Source organism: Acanthisitta chloris, unplaced genomic scaffold (genome assembly GCF_000695815.1).
Source record: "Acanthisitta chloris isolate BGI_N310 unplaced genomic scaffold, ASM69581v1 scaffold17283, whole genome shotgun sequence".
Taxonomy (NCBI): domain Eukaryota; kingdom Metazoa; phylum Chordata; class Aves; order Passeriformes; family Acanthisittidae; genus Acanthisitta; species Acanthisitta chloris.
The window spans coordinates 1-372 of NW_008664437.1; the positions used below are offsets into that span (position 1 = coordinate 1).

The 372-nt window shown below is 65.3% G+C and overlaps 1 protein-coding gene across 1 annotated transcript; it reads left to right on the plus strand.

Annotated features, from left to right (window-relative positions):
* Nucleotides 1–4: 4 nt before the first annotated feature.
* JAGN1 (jagunal homolog 1 (Drosophila)) lies at nucleotides 5–199 on the plus strand (the record flags this gene model as incomplete). Its single annotated transcript, XM_009071355.1, has 1 exon — nucleotides 5–199. A coding segment is annotated over one exon (195 nt), but the record flags the coding sequence as incomplete, so codon positions are not given.
* Between the last annotated feature and the right edge of the window lie 173 nt (nucleotides 200–372).

The window sequence follows — 372 nt, forward strand, 5'->3', positions numbered from 1 at the left end:
GGCCATGGAGATGTTCCCCATGGCACAGCAGCTGTACCGCCACGGCAAGGCTTACCGCTTCATCTTCGGCTTCTCGGCCGTCTCCGTCATGTACCTGGTGGTGGTGGTGGCCGCGCAGGTGCATGGCTGGCAGCTCTACTACAGCAAGAAGCTGCTGGACTCCTGGTTCACTAGCACGCAGGAGAAGAAGAAGAAATGAGCGGGGATAGGTGTGCTCCGTGAGGAGCTGGAGCTCTGCAGCTCGGTCCTGCGGGGCGGCGCTGGCGCAGCTCCGGTGGGTGGGGTGTCCCCGGGGACCAAGGTGTGTGTGTCTGAGCCACGCCACGGCCCCGGGCTCGCATGCAAGGGGAGGGACGACCCGAGGGCTGGAGG